We start from the raw sequence: 14,234 nt of genomic DNA on the forward strand, positions 1-14,234 counted from the left end.
ATATGTAACAAATTTAATACATTAATTTTGCACAATTTAACTATTTAGTATTCATATGATCCACAATTAGTATAAGATATTCTTCAAAAAAAAAAAAAAACTGGTCACGTGAATCAGATTTACAAGTTAATCCTTGATAAAATGCAGACCAACCATTTCGATAAAAATTAACCCGTGATATAGCCTTAATGTATTTTATCGTGTAGAAATTGTGTCGTTTTAAAAACAAATTGAATACTCTATAGGGGGAAAGAATATTGAGTGGACCGACCACTAACCAATTTAACCACCAATTTTCTCATAATCTTCATGAATACATAATATTAAGGTATAGATTCATCATCTCGCAGATCATATAAAAGTAGCTAAGGGATTCATCGAAGACCATGCTCTCAGATCACTTTATTATACTCGGATTTAATTTAACGAATAGATTTCACTAAGCTGAATCTCGCTTAGTAATTGTCACCTCAAACCCATGCTTCATGCGAAGGATAAGACCAGGAAGTGACTCAACCTTCTGCCCTTTGATGGCTTTAATGTCATAGCTTTGTAATATCTCCATAACTACGGTCTTCATGAGAATCATAGCTAGTTGCTTACCAAGACAGCTTCTCGGGCCGGCATTAAACGGTAAGAACTTGAAGGAAGGCTCATGTCTTAAGCTTCCACCACAAGTCTTTGAAACCCATCTCTCAGGTTTGAACTCAAGTGCATCTTCTCCCCATACAGCTCTCATCCTTCCAAGCGCGTAAAGAACGATAATGACCTTGGAATTTGCATCGACTTTATGCCCGCTTGGAAGCACGTCTGGTTTTATAGCAGACTTTCGCTCGAATGGAATTGGTGGGTATAACCTCATCGATTCATACAACGCGCCATGTAAATACACTAGCTTGTTAAGCTGGGTGGAATCAAAAGATAGCTTCTCTTGGCCATATTTGGACCTTGGCAAGACTGTGTTGATTTCTTGGTGAATCTTGGCCACCACTTGAGGGTTTTTTGACAGCAGCCAGAAGAACCAAGTGAGCGCAGAGGCAACAGTGTCTCTCCCGGCTATAATGAAATTCAAGATGACTTCTTTGAGGAATTGATCTTTACTCGGGTTCAAAAGCTCGTACTTGGTCGTGTCTAGCTTTATGTAGGACGTCAACAAATCTTCACCTTCTCCGTTAATGGGATGATTACTAATCCCTTGCAATCTTACCTCCTCTCTCTTAGTTGATATGTATTTTGCACAAACACGATCGAAAACGGCATCAGCTTCTAGCAACTTTTTCTCTAGACCCAATCCCATCCAACTTTGTAGCTTCCACAAGAGCCTTGGTTTAATATGTCTATACATAATCGCCTCCCCAGCATCGGTAATTGCTTTAGCAAACTCATTGTCCGGCATTTCAATGGAGAGGCTTATAGGATCAGACCCGGTTATAAGAACCATTGTTGTATCAAAAGTGAATCTCCGGAACACATCTTGCAAGTTCACGGTCGTTCCTTCCTTTGCAAAATGATCGAAAAGAGGTACAAGCCCGTTCTTGAGTTTACTTCTTGTGGCAGTCACTGAAAATCTTTGAAACCCCTGATGGTTGAGCCTGGACTGAGCAGCCTTCCTCAGGTTTTTCCACAGCTCTGAGTCCGTGTTGAATATCACATCTTTGAAAACATCAAAGACTTCTTTGAACTCAGGGCCTTTGGTGTAATTTGAGAAGTTTGAGCTCAATATGTAGTGAATGTTTGCTGGATCAACAGTGATCAACATATCCATTCCAGCAAACCAGAGACCTTTGAACTGAAATGTTAAGTTGGACATCTCGAGAATCTCCGCCAAAAAATCATAGACTCGGTGGAGCGCCATGAGAAGATCTGGAAGCATTCCGAGAACAGGCCAGTTCCTAGCGAGGTTCTTATGTGGTTTCTTAAGGAGGGAATAAAGTATGATGAGAAAGGAAATGATAGCAATGAAGGTTTCAAACAAGCTTATGGAAGCCATTAGAGCAAAAAGGTTCTTTTGTGTAAAATGAAACTAGGTTTACACACAAACACATACTCTTGTGATGGCTTCTTGGAGAGCACGAAAAACTAGGTTTATATATACACTAGAAACCGCAATAATTCAAAAATGGACCCGCTTCTTCTACGGTCTCAAGCGCACTGCCAGCCTCAACCGACCGAATTTAAGTGTAGATGTTAACAAGCAACAAAAAATCTGTACATATATTTACTATATTAGATTATATACGTTAACGATTTTTATATATGAGAAAGTCTCAAGTAGGGACCATACTGCGTTGAGGTAAAAATATAGAGCTTGAGTTTTCACTTGATAAACAAACCGAAAATTTATGGTATTTCTTCTATCGGCTATATTGTAAATATGATGTCTTTGAGGAGTATATCGTCACTCAAGTTCAAAATCTAGTACTGGTTTGTGCTATAATTAATTTGGAGCACGGAAGCATCCCTAGAAAGAGCCAATTCATAGTAAGTGTTGAGAATCAATACCAAAGAAAGCAATAAACAAAAGAAAGAATTTGCAATTGAGGCAAACATCCTTTTAGGGTTTTCTTATTAATTGTGTGAATAAATAATTATAAACTCTAAGTTTTGTATTTATAGTCCAAAACCCGACTTTCAAATCCACTCGATAAAGGAAAACCTAAAACAAACCTAATAAAAAAACCATAACGTTACATTCCTCAACTTGCTCTAGCAGAGCCCTTTAGAATATTTTGTTATCTGAAACAACAGTAAAAAAACTCTTATAGAGTTTCTTGTTAAAAAAGTAAAGTACGGAGAAAGCAAATAGTAGTTATGAAGACTTCAGATCAGCTTATCTTGATGCCATTTGGGAAAAGGTTTCTATGTATACAAAAGAAGTTGATTTACACACAACACAAACTCTTGTGATGCCTTCCAAAAGTGTATGAGGAACTTTGTTTAAACACTCACGCACACACTAGAATGCTAACAAAGTAACAAGTTTGATAGAATACGTTAGCCAGATGGTTAGCTATGCATTGATTGTTTAGCCTCCATTGATTGTGGCCTGAAGCTGATGCATAATAAATTACTAGACATTGAGATGGCACAAATCTTTATTGAAATGACACAAATGTTTTGTATAATAAATTGCTAGACGACATTTGTGCATTGTTCCACACTTTCACTATATGCATAAATATACTTTTATCTAGCTCTGAGTCCGTGTTGGATTTACAAAAACAAAGGAAACATAGTAAAAAAAAAAAAAACATAAGCATAACACACAAAAATATGATTTAAGAAAAGACAAAAAACAAAATCACTATTGAGTATTTAAAAAAAGGAAAATAAGAAATATATTTGATAAACTAAAAATTATAAATCTTTTAGACCCATAGAACAGAATACGTGAAGTGAAAGAATGAGCTCTTCGACCATTAGACTAATTTGGCAATTGTAATGTGGCCCTTAAAATAAGATATGTGTCTTGAAGGTAATTTCTCGCCTTATGGTCGGGCCGGATTTATTGAAAAGAGAAATTTTTTCCGTATGATAAATTACTAGACAGACAATTCTAGTGTTTGAACACTCACGTACTGTGATCAAATCTAGTGAGAACAGAAAAAATATCTGTCCTAATAAGGAATCACATGTTGATGACCATTCTTGGATATGCAGATCGAAAGTGGTCCCTCATACTAATAATGATAATGCTATATAATATGAGAGTTTTTTCATCATTTAAGGTATCCACATAAAAGAATTAAAATTAAAATTAATGATTCAATTAGTTCACACTTTTTCAATAATTATTATTGTTCATTTAAAAAGAGAGAAAATACTAAAAACAAAATTATTGGTTCCGTTAACTCTCACATTAACTATAGTTATTATTTTTCATCAAAACTGAGTTTACAAAAAGATAAAAAAAATTAAAAAGAGAAAAAATTTTAGAGTATAAATTAGATGACTATAAGATTTAATGAAGGAATAATTACTTTTAAGAAATAGGAAGAAAAGTTATTATGTTAAAAATTTATCAGATAAATCGTAAAACATTTTTCTAATAGTTATAAATTATTAAGGATAATGAAAAGTTACAAGTTAATTAAATAGTAAATACAAAATTAGATAATTTTTACTCATGTGAAAAATATTTAGTTTTCACAAAACATTAGTATTTTGCTCCTTTGCAGTAGGTTATGCATTTTAAGAAATGAAAATAAAAATTCATACATATCTAAAATTATAAGATGAAAAAATATGTTACGAGAAATTTTTTTTTCAATGATAAGTTAAGTGTATGTAGGACTTTACAAGTTCATGTCAAATTCTCTATTAATATGATATTATCCGTTTTGGGTTTGAGTGATAAAGTTTGCACAGATTTATTTTTGAACTCCTTCCCTAAAAGTCTCATATTAATTACTATTAGACATAAATTATATATTAGACACTCTTTTTTCAAATTTCTGGTGTAGGATTTGGATTGATATCTCAACAATCCTCCCGTCAAGACAAGAACCACACAAACGTGTGGTCTCCCAACCTCCTATAAAACTTGGCACCCATCTTGTATCGCCTAACCAAACCGTTCGCGCATTGTTAAGAATACTGTCAACACAAGGCAACGGTAACCCAATCGTAAAATCACCTTAAGGGCTCTTGCGACTGTTTTCATAATGAAGATACATTTTGGTATTACGAATTCGCTCCTCCAAAACTTGTAATTTGAATCCACTTATAAATTTTTTTAAAAAATTTGTTTCACATAATAATTTTAAACTATATATGAAAAGAAAAAGCATAGAAACCTTAAATTACATATGTTCACAAAAAAAGAGATCACATACAAAGTTAAATGTCATAGTAACTTCTATTGAAAAATGAGTTACTATATACAACTATGGAGATAAGTTTAAAAGGAGATCAAAGTCATTGAAAAAGTTCTAGAGCCTATGATTCCGAGAGATTACTAGAGAGCACCATTAATAAGAGTTCAAAGGAGACCAAAAGAGTTGAGAGAGGTAGAGTAACCTATGATTCCGCGAGATGAGTGGTTTGAGGAGCAGAAGTCATCGGAGCAGCATTTGGCTCCTCAGAGGTGTTGTTTGTGGCCAAAAAGTCTAAAAACCCTGGATTTGTTGCAGCCAAATACCTTTCGACCAGGGAGATTTTGTCGATATTGGCTTGTTGCTCTGCAGAAACTCTTGTAAGCTCGGACTTTTGCCTTGCATTCTCAGCTGCTTGTTCTTCTCTTTTGCGTTGAGCTTCTTCTAGCTGTTCTTGCAGAGTCTTGTATGTTGAAGAGCTACCTGGGTACTTCCTCTTTCCATTAATATGCGACTGTGAAAGGCTTCCAATTCCATATGGAATACCTCTTTCATTTGTGAATGTCGACTGCAACAACAAAGAATGGTTCAAACAAAAAAAAACCAAATGATCACACTATATTATAAAATACAAACTACAAACCAAAAACGAGGACTTACCTGGAGAAAGAGGTCGTTCTCCTCTTCTACGGTTAGCTCCTCTAAAGAATCTGAGTCTAGTGTCCCTTGGTTATAAATTCTAGCTTTCAAGTTCCTCTTATACCTTTCAGCCACGCTATCTGCCTTTCGGTCTACAAAGGTCCCATCTGCTTTTGTATGAGTCTTGATGAAAACTTCACCAAGACTCACCAGTCTTTCCAATTCTTCTTCCTGAAATGATAAGAACAAGATGCAAGAGTTAAAAGTTTAAAACTGAGTGATTAGGTATGGATATAGTACTTACCATTTCTTGTTGGATTTGTAGATATGATTTTTGCTCTGACACGTGTATGTGAGGGCCAAGACCCTTATGTTCAGACAGCCGAGCCCCTGATGTGGTTGCACTCTTCTCTTTGGCTTCTTCAGTGTTCCAATACTGGGTCATTTGTTTCCAGAGAGTATCACCTATCCAATTAGGTTGCTCCCGAGAAGTCCTTACTTTGCTTACCATATCTTTCATCCTTTGTTGACATATACTCTCAAACTTTTGTTGAACAACACCAGTTATTAAGGGATCCCAGGTGTGTTTTTTCTACAAATAACATGAGAGAATATAATGTTAGTGAGCAAACATAAAAGATGAAAAACTGAATCAAAGTTACAAAAAAGGATACATTACCGCGAATTCAACGAAGTACCGCTCCTGTCTTTCCCGAGGCACACATGTCCAGCTATAAAAAGGACCATCAAACTTTTTTGTAAAGACTTTGGTTATCTTACGGGTCAGTGAAGACTTGCACGACCAAACCTACAAACAGAGAAACAATCAATTACAATAATGACTCACATATGCACTTGTACATATCACATACACGATGCAATATCACAGACATATGCAATATCACGTTGCAATACACGATGCAATAATGACTTACACAATGCAATAATGACTGGACATATGCAATATCACGATGCAATAATGACTCACATATGCACCAGTACATGTCACATAACCAATACACAGACATATGCAATATATCACGGTGAGAACAATATCACATATGCACTAGTACTAACCAAAAACAGGCATCAGTTTCAAACAAGACACATATCACACGAAGCTACACATCCTACATATATGTGTGAAGCTACACGTCCTTCACATCCTATACGAACATAGTACATATCACAAATCAAACAAGCTAAACATCCATCACACAATCTATTGTTCCATTGCAGCTCAACATGATTAATGTTAAGAACACTAAGTTAAGAGAGAGAGAGAGGTGTACCATGTTGTATTCGGCCTCTTTATTGGAGAGAAGACTGTCGTAAACTCTTCTCTGCCAGGTTGAGTGGGCATAGCATTGAGGATTTGCAGCTGGTTGGTGCGGTGCTGAGTGTGTCAACTACGTGAGGGAACAAGTTTTACCCTTAACAAAACAAAAGAAAGCCGCAAGTGCACAGCTAATCTGTTGCAGTATTTAGGGATCGAATCCACAGAGATTTGTGTGCCTGGTATTCTTCTACGGTTTTTAACTTTATGTCTAGACTAAATTGGTTTTAAAGGTTGGTTGTTTTTCTTGCGAATTAAACTAAAACAAAAGAGAGTAAATAAATCTATCCTAAAAAGCAAGTAAAGAAATCGAATGAAAGGCAGTAGAACAAGTAAAATATCGAACTAAACAAAGATAAGGCAAGTAAAATATCGCATGAAAGGTAAATAAAGCAAGTAAATAACGAACTAAGAAAATTAAAATGCAGGTCTAAGAAAGCAAGTAAAAATCGATGGAAATTGTAAACTATGGCTAAAAACGCTGAGCTTTTGGGAACTCTAAGGGATCATAATCGGTTTTAACATTAAGGTAGATAGATTGGGATTGACGGATAACAATATATGGGTTCTAGAGCTAGAGTATGGCGGTATGACTACATCACTGTCGTGATCATAACCAACTGTTTCTCGCAACCCTGACCAGTAGGTTTCCACTCTGGCCCTGGAAGGGAGAGAACGCAAGAGCTGCATAAGACTCGTCAATACTCACGATCTCGCCGCAGGTAGGTTTCCACTCCTACGGAAAAATCGCCTGTTTCATTCTAGGGCTGATACTTAATGAAAACTTTCGCAACACTAACTATCTAGATCAGATACTAGGTGATCAATCAAGCATACATGCAATAAGAACAAGAATAAACAGAGAACAGGTCAAAATCCCAGATCTATAAACCTAGATGTCTTAATCGATTATGAGAGCCCCTTTCGGGAACCCTAAGCCCAACTCGGGATCTACTCAGACATGGCTGAGTTCGACATCATCATTGGTTTTTAATAAAAGTAATGAAAAACAGTAAAGAAAAGAGATAAAGAAAGCTTCTCTATTGAAGAACTCGGACTTGAACAATCTTCTACAAAAATCTCATAAAAACGGCTAAAGGAAAAGAGTTTCTGTAAAGTATGTAAAAGCTCTCCTAAAAACGACCTAAATGACATGTATTTATAGTCTCCAATACTCCATGGTCTCTAGGGTTCCGGAATTGAGGCTGGGAATGACTTTGGGCTTCAGATAAGTGGGCTTTAAGTCGGAGGTTGAATGCCACAGTCGGGAGTGCTGTGACCGCGGCAATTGGCTTGTTTCCCGCGGTCGGGAAGCTTCTGACCGCGGCAAATAGCTTGTTGGCCGCGGTCGCGTGAGGTGCTGGCCGACTCCGCGTGGCTTCGGGGCTAATGGATTATCTTGAGATCCAACCTTTGGAATGTCTCCAAACCAAGTGCATTTGAAAGATGGTTGATTCTTCTATAAGTTGTCCAATTTTGAGGGTGATCAGACGGTGAGAAGGTCTTTGTCTCTCTATGAGAGTTCTGACGGTCTGCATTTATCCAAAAGAGTCTTTTTGTTCCATTTTATGCCTCTTTATCCCAAATTACCTGAAAAGTCTTTTAAAATCCGGAAACATAGAAATCCTTTGAAAACCTTTGAAAATAGAGTAAAAACACCTGTAAAATATATTAAAATGATCCATAAAAATGGTCAAAATCCGGTGTTATCAACTCCCCCAGACTTAGTCTTTTGTTTGTCCTCAAACAAAACAAAGGCTAATCTCGGCGAGAGGTTTGAAAACGCAGGAACTAAACAAAATCTCAGAGACCAAACTTCTAGACCAATATCAATCAGTATGCGTCAATCGGGAATAGCCTAGAAAATTCTCACTAGCAATACAGACATAACTAGTCCGTTAATCCGTCATGCAGAAATCTATGCACTAAGATCTAACTTCCAGTCAACTAGCTCTTAACATTCATTAAAAATCTCGGTGGTTCTCATCAAAGAAAATTCTAGACAAAGCAATCTAGGCTAGGTGTAAGGAAGGATTATTTCGGTGGTGTGGCTTAAAGTGTTTAAGGGTTACCTGAAGATCTGGAGGGTGCAGGACATTATGCAAAACCGCAAGAGATAGTGAAGCTGTTGGTATCCACAGTTTTCAGTCACTTTCTTCTTGACATAGATTCATGGTCTTCTTCCTCAAGTTCTTTCCAAACTCCCCCAGACTTAGATTTTTGTAAATCTTTCAAAACAATAGCTTCTTAAACGAATAGTGGTTGCTCATTGCTCCACAAATTTCGACAATCTAAGACTCATTAGGCTTTTTGTTTCCCTTTCTCTTTTCACGTTTTTTTTTTTTTTTTTAAAGAAAGGGAACACCTTTAGATATAGAGTCTTAGAGAGCACGAATTTACCAGTCAATATCTGCCTTGTAACGCTTTATTATGTTTCTGATACTCTTCCTTCCCAATTCCATTCAGTCTCCTTTGTGAGTGACTGAAAACTGCGTCGCTCGTCTTCTCTCCGACGTTTTTGCACATATCTGCTGATATAAACTAAAGAGAGAATGCATGAGGATTGAAAACAAGGGTTTCGGGTTTAGGGTATGGTACCAGATAAAGATAAACTGGTCATCTAGGACGACAAAGAGTGGTAAAAGTGATGGTAAAAGACGTCCTAGATGTGTATGTCGATGCCTGCCTAAAATCAATGATGAGAAAATTAGATATCAATATTAAGTCCAAATATAGTGAGCTAATATATCCTGTCAGAAAGAATCTCCATGAATATAAGTCCTCTGGTGGGAGTTTGTAGTGCAAGTACTCTAGCTACCGCCTAGTCTAGTGCTAACCACAAATGAGCTATCATGCATAGTGTAGAAGTGTTCAGGTCTAAATCATCATAGTTTTGCGTCAAACATTCCTGAAAAATACTTAATGTCGAATAGGTTACATACTTAAATTTAAAAAGTACTTGAAAATTAAAAGCAAAGCAGGAAAATGATTAGTACGGATAGACATCTTCCCCCAGACTTAAATCACACTGTCCCCAGTGTGAAAAAGTTGGTGAGAAGATGGTGAATAAAAGCAAAATAAAATAAAATAAGATAAAAATAAAGAAAATTATGATAGAACCGTGATGGTGGTGAAGTGCTGATCAATCACTCATCCTCCGAAGTGTCGTCTGCGAACTGGTGCTGCTCCTGTAAGAAGGTGACAACGCGCTCAAAGCGTCGTCCCTGTCTCTCAACTCTGCGCTCCAGATCGGAATGAGTGTGTGATGATGTAGATGATGAGGCGTGGCCGGTCGGAATAGATGGCTGAAAATGAGCACGGGCTGTAGCTGCATCATGCCTCGCCTTGGCCACTATGTATTGGCCAATGGTGAATGGTAGACGAGGTACGGATGGCAGAAAATCATCGGATTCCAGAGTCTATCGAGGGCGTCCTCCGGTACTCAATCTCGGGATAGATGCTGAAGGTAAGCGGACTCGGTGCTCCTCATTGCCAGTGCAATACTTGTAACCAAACCTGTCTGAATCGAAAGCGGCACGAGAGATAGTGTGATCGCGAGAGAGATAAAGTAGATCATACCAGACATCGGAAAGTGGATCATCAGATGAGAAATCGAATCCTACAGCCTGTAGTATCGCTGTAACAGCACTCCCGAAGGCTGGAGTAGCGTCGTCGCAACCATGTAAATCATGCTTCACCTTTACCATATTCTGCGCTATGATCCAGGCAAAACAGGCAAGTCGTGGATCATCCATAAACGGAATCTGAAGTGTAATGAGCTCAGTCTTCAAAACACCTCCCATGTTGGCTCTAGAGAAAATCGTGTGTGCTAAGAATTTGTGCACAACTCTCACTGCTGGGTGGCTAAAAAGGGCTGACTTAGATCTCCCACTATCATAGGCTCCATGACCCATCTCTATCCACAGGTTAATAAGATCAGGTTCATCTTCAAGATAAATGCCTTCAGTATATGGAAGCTTAAGAGCTTCACAAACCTCGGAAATGGTGAGAGAATAAGGCTGTCCGCGGATAGAGAATGACAAGATGCCATCTGATGCTCTGGGGTTCCTCCTTCTTGTGTGGTGGAGTGTAACGGTCGCTAAAAGCTCACGGACTAGCTCAGGATAAGTCGGAAGGTTCAGCTCCAAGTAGGGTCTCAGCTTAAGTGTATCGATGTACCAGATCACATCCTCTCTGATTCCAAGCATCTCGAGTGTGTGATAATCAATGCAAGGCGTGGGTTTTATGTTCAGCTTCTTGAAACGCCTTGCATAGTCCACTCTCGGGTTTGTCTCCCTCCCAATGTATCGAATCTGTGGTGGCTCGGGAGGTGCTCGTGTTTCTCTTGAGTGCTGGAGCAATCTCATCACATAGCTTCTTCTTCTCGGTCTGGCTTGGTTCAGCATGTACTCTCCTAGAGTAGCATCGTCGGGAATGTCATCGGAGCTTCCACCAGTTCGACGGCTCCTTCGGGATCTGGTTTCATCCATTTTCTGCTAAATGAAATGATTCTTGGAAAAAGAGTGAATTTGGGATGCTTATTTTAACACATTAAGATCTGTTATACTAATACCAGTATAAAGAGATTAATTAAAACTAGCAGCAAACAAAATTGATATTAAATCAGAGAAATCAAGTAGTTCATGACTAAATTCGGATTTTTGATGTCCTCAACATAGAAATCTTCTAAAAATCGGTTTTTATGAGCAATTTCCATGTGAAATCTAAAGATTACCCAATACTAATCACTAATCACACAAGACTAAATCAAATTCATCAATTTTGCTGTTCCAAATTCGATTTTTATGAAGCATGAAGAATCCAAATTTCAAAAATCTCAATTCCTCTAAAACTAGGTGCTAAAATCGATTTTTAGATAACCTAAATGGATAATCTATCATTTTTAAGCTACTTCCACCATCAATAGACCAAGATTTTGGGTTTTTAAAGAAAACCCTAAGTTCAAAATCGAGTAAGAATGGTGAGTTTGAGGTTCATACCTTGCTGGAAAGAGAGAATTTATGGCAGAATTGAAATCAGCTTCGAAAAAGAGTGAGGTTTGAGCCAAAAATCTCTTAAAAAGCTTAAGAATTGAAAAATGTGTTCTTTCTCCTAAATCTCTTAGTCTTTTGGAAGAGAAGAGAAGAAAGAGTTTTGATCCAAAAAGTTTGTTTCTTTTCTTTAAAAAGCGTTTTTGAAACAAAAACGGAAAATTTCTGGAAATTTTCAAGTTTACGGGAACTTACCTTTTCTTGTTTGCACATTAGGAAAGTTTAAAACTTACGGAGTATCTTTTCGGGTTTTACCGGGAACATTTCGAGAAACACCGGGAATCACCGAAAAACATCACAAATCCGCGACATCACCTCAACGACCAACGGCTGCGGTCAGGAGATGCGCGACCGCGGTGGATGAAGGCTCGGCCGCGGTCGCATTCACGGTGCCGCGGTCGATGCATCGTTTGCCGCGGTCCCGTCAGTTGCGACCGCGGGTCTTCCTCCTGCGGTCTATTGTCCAATCTTCTCGTCTTTGCCGGGCCAAGCAGCTAAAGACCTACCTTTTTCTCTTTGGTTTTTCTAATTTTCTGATTATTTTGTGTTTTTGTTTTATAAAATACCTAAAACTTAAAAAGAAAAAGAAAGCATAAATTCTAAAATGGAAAAGAAAACTAAAAGAAAGAGTACCTAAATGGGTTGCCTCCCATTAAGCGCTTTTGTTTTAAGTCGTTTAGCTCGACGTAAGCATGAGGAATCACGCTGATTTGAATGGCACTCCACTTGATGTGCCTTTATCACTTCCGGTTGGTGGAGGTTTTACTTCTTCCCCTTGAAGAGAAGTCTTCTTACCTTTACTCTTCTTTCGGACTTTAATGTTGTTCAGGACCTTTTTTGTGTTTTCGATCAGCTCCTGGATTTGGTCCTCACTTGTTTCTGTTGCATCTGGTGGAATGATGATTTTGATCTTTGCAAAAGCTTTCGGCTTCTCCTTTTCTTTCTCTTTTGGTCTGTTTCCTTTGCTTGGAAATTCATCTAAGATAGTAGGATAGTACCTTTTTCTGTCCACATTGAGGAAAACAGCACGCCGGTTTGCGTGATCGATTATTGCTCCTACTGTAGCTAGGAATGGCCTCCCGAAAATGAGTGGCCTCTCCTTGTCTTTATCCATCTCCAGGACTTGGAAATCTGCTGGAACAATCTTATCTCCCACTAGAATTTGTAGATCATGAATCGCCCCTTCAGTATCTTTTTGAGATGAATCTCCAAAGATAACCTTAACCGTCGATGTCCTTAAGGTTTTTAGGCCCAATTTTTCGGCAAATGTCTTAGACATGATGTTGACATTGGCTCCGGAATCGCACAAGCAGTCTGTAAACTTGATTCCTGAAATGAAACACTGGAAAACAAAACGTCCCGGATCATCGGCTTTGGTAAGCCTTTGAAACGGTGATCGTTCGGGTACCTTAAACGGTGGCTGCTTGGGATCGATATCCTTGTACAGAGGTACAAAGATTGGGGTTTCTTCTTTCTTTCCATCGGTTCCGGACTCTTCTTCGGGGAATGTGGTTATGGCGTTGCAAAACTTCTTAGGGTTATCTTCAACTCTTCCTGGAAGAACTCCACTTTGCCTCTTCATAGAGTCGGCTGTCTGGGCGACTTGCACATCTAACTTTTTTACGTGCGAAGATAAGGATTCAAACTTACCATTCAGATCATTGTAAATGCAGTCCACTTTCACGTTCACGTCTTTAGATGCCTTTTCGTTTGTCATAACGAGTTGTTGGATTGACTGTTCAAGTCTACCGATTTGTGAAGCTAGCTGGTTCGTCGTGACTCCCTGCTGTTGTACAAATTGATTATTAAAAATTCGTACCTTGGTAGTTATATGGCTGTCGCGGTTGATATGGTACTATTCCTCCAAAGTTTCCACCTTGAAACTTGTTTAGGAATGATTTTTGCTGAGGTGGATAGTACTGATCTTGAGGATTCTCCACATTTAGATTGCGGTAGGAGAGATTGTTGTAATTTGCATTCCGGAAGTTGTTGTTGAAGTTGTTGTTGGAGCGATTTTGGTATGGTACCAGTGCTCCTACGTAGTTCACATCTTCTTCTTGAAATGCTTGATTAATGTGATCGATATCACTAGGTCCTTCATCTTCTGCGCCATTGTTGGTCTCACAAGCATGGATCGGGCGATTGTTGCTCTTTAGAAGCTGGCTCACCATGTTCTTCAACTCGGTTATCTCCTTGTTGTCTGTTCCGGCTGGCTTCATTGAGCGATCATATTCAGGACAATCGTTGCTATTGGCTTGAGCCAAATTTTCGATGAGAGCTCTTCCTTGGGTTATCGTCTTTTGCCCAAAATCTCCATTGCTAGCTGTATCAAGTGAAAGTTTGTATTTCGGTTGCAAACCTCGGTAAAATGTGCTCAGCAGGCTTGATCCATGA

General features: G+C 38.3%; 1 protein-coding gene across 1 annotated transcript; it reads right to left on the reverse strand.

Annotated features, from left to right (window-relative positions):
• Positions 1 to 295: 295 nt before the first annotated feature.
• LOC18022644 (alkane hydroxylase MAH1) lies at positions 296 to 2,040 on the reverse strand. The gene has a single exon (XM_006405677.2). It carries the CDS (start codon positions 1,988 to 1,990, stop codon positions 440 to 442), a length of 1,551 nt encoding a protein of 516 aa, XP_006405740.1. The 5' UTR covers positions 1,991 to 2,040; the 3' UTR covers positions 296 to 439.
• Positions 2,041 to 14,234: the final 12,194 nt, after the last annotated feature.

This window comes from Eutrema salsugineum, unplaced genomic scaffold, assembly GCF_000478725.1.
Source record: "Eutrema salsugineum unplaced genomic scaffold, Eutsalg1_0 scaffold_14, whole genome shotgun sequence".
NCBI classification, from domain to species: Eukaryota; Viridiplantae; Streptophyta; class Magnoliopsida; order Brassicales; family Brassicaceae; genus Eutrema; species Eutrema salsugineum.

What these genes read in the sequence shown, in the direction of transcription:
- LOC18022644 (XM_006405677.2), bottom strand. Translation starts at nt 1,990, where the DNA reads ATGGCTTCCATAAGCTTGTTTGAAACCTTCATTGCTATCATTTCCTTT.